General features: G+C 49.0%; 1 protein-coding gene across 1 annotated transcript; it reads right to left on the bottom strand.

Moving 5' to 3' along the window:
- Nucleotides 1–454: 454 nt before the first annotated feature.
- On the bottom strand, nt 455–1,272 carry CSUI_000995 (uncharacterized protein). The gene has a single exon (XM_068061201.1). The coding sequence runs from the start codon at nt 1,002–1,004 to the stop codon at nt 714–716; it is 291 nt and encodes a 96-aa protein (XP_067926815.1). The 5' UTR covers nt 1,005–1,272; the 3' UTR covers nt 455–713.
- Nucleotides 1,273–1,819: the final 547 nt, after the last annotated feature.

The raw sequence follows: 1,819 nt of genomic DNA, 5'->3' as shown, positions 1-1,819 counted from the left end.
TTGTAAGGCACAGGTACAATTGTGAGAGTACATTTACAGGCGAGCCGGATAGTTCCGATCTGAAGGCATTGCTTGTGTGTACATCCTGATAACCATGTAGATTGATATAGCCCTCAATGCTCTATCGTGTAAGTATCGTTCTCTACGTATCACCCCGTATGTATATGGCTTGTACGTAACAGTTTATACGAAAGCCGTGTTACTACCTTCGCTTCTGATCAGCAGAGGCACATGTGCTTTTGCATCACTCTGTTGCTGGTGTATGTGTGAAGCCTCTCACTCACACTAGTGATAAGCGACGGTGAGGAAGCTACGTCTACAGTGCATACATTCTTTTGGGCAAGGCAAGTCGAGATGATCCGAGTCAGCTCCACTGACGTCTGACCAGTCGGCACACCCGCATTGGAATTAAAAAATCTGGACCGTTACGCCAGGAGAAGACTCGAGAGTTTTCTGATAAAAGCCAGCAAAGGTGCGGGACGTACTGAAAAAAGAGAAACCGCGTACAAAAAAAAATTTCAAAAACTCTCGATCACGCCGCCGACTACGTGAAACAGGTCGATAAGGAAGGGCAGGCAAATACAAGACGAAGCGAGCGCTGCGTTTTCGCCACCATGTATAGTAAGATAATCATGGTGACTGGAGCTTCTGTAGTCCGTCTTCCGTCGGGGGCGCTGCCATTTTCCAGCGAGCTGACCGCTCTCCTCCGTCTTTCAAACAATGCTGCCTACTCCTGAGAGAGTCTCCCTGAATACTGCTTTGAGCATGATGAGGATTCCCCATACTACCGCCCATATCCAGCCAACAACAGGCAGAAGAAGTTGGAGAACTCCGATCATCATGTTGTTCGTGTCATTTTCAAGGAAACCGATGATAATCATTCCCAGACCGAAGAAAACGCAGTTAAGGAGGCCTAATAAGGCATAGGTGACTCTCTCTTTACCCGAGGGTGCGACGGGCACTCTGAAGTGAATGGTTCGCTGGCAGATTTCGCTGACCGACATTTTGAAAATTGATTGGCAAAAACTTCAGCGGTTGAGGAGGCGGCAGGCGAAGGCGGGACGCTGTTTTTTTGGCGTAACAGGTCAGGATGCGACTTTTTTCTTCGTCAAAGATGGAGTCAATGAATGAACTGAATGGTCAGGATCTCCATCGTTTCCACGGTGAAGGCGCTCTGAATCCTGTAGGCAGGACGCCAAGGGGGAGAATCAAAGAGCGGTTTCGGAGATAGTCTGACCTGATTAAAAAAGTCAGAACATCCAAAAGTCGCCTATCAAAAGTGCAGCGACCAAAAAGTGATAGCTTCGATGACGATGCCGTTCGCTCTTCCACCAGCGGCAGTGCGGCGGCTATTCCCTCCGGTGATTGCTAACAGCAAGCAACCTACACCACGATACTCCACCACACAAGCAGGTCCACAAAAGACAGGATAGAGATCATTCGTGCAATACCGTTTCTCCATACAGAACATATACAAGAAAAAAGACCCGCAGACTGGCGAGGAACACAGGCCAAGACATAAAGCATGATTAGTAAGGAGGCACCTTTGGCGTAGCCAGCAATCGTGAGGCAGCTTAGCGGAGAGGGGGAAGGCACCTGCGTCAGAAACCCACACACAACTCCTTCGCAAAGCGGAGTCCGAAGCTGACCACGAATGAATACATCATCTCATGCTCAGTTGCACACCGAGAGAGATCGTCATGCTGGCAAGCCGTCGAGTCGCTCATGGCTATAGTTGACACCAAGTCCTATGTAGTGTTTCTATCAATTGGCGCAAATCTCTCGAGCTTCGCGTGCCATTCTCTGTGCCAGAGTGCAT

Source organism: Cystoisospora suis (genome assembly GCF_002600585.1).
Source record: "Cystoisospora suis strain Wien I chromosome Unknown contig_392, whole genome shotgun sequence".
NCBI lineage: Eukaryota > Apicomplexa > Conoidasida > Eucoccidiorida > Sarcocystidae > Cystoisospora > Cystoisospora suis.
The sequence above is the reverse complement of the archived record's forward strand: the minus strand, read 5'-3'. Positions and strand labels throughout refer to the sequence as shown.

Excerpts from the sequence above, each read along its gene's own strand:
- CSUI_000995 (XM_068061201.1), bottom strand. The coding sequence starts at position 1,004 with ATGTCGGTCAGCGAAATCTGCCAGCGAACCATTCACTTCAGAGTGCCC.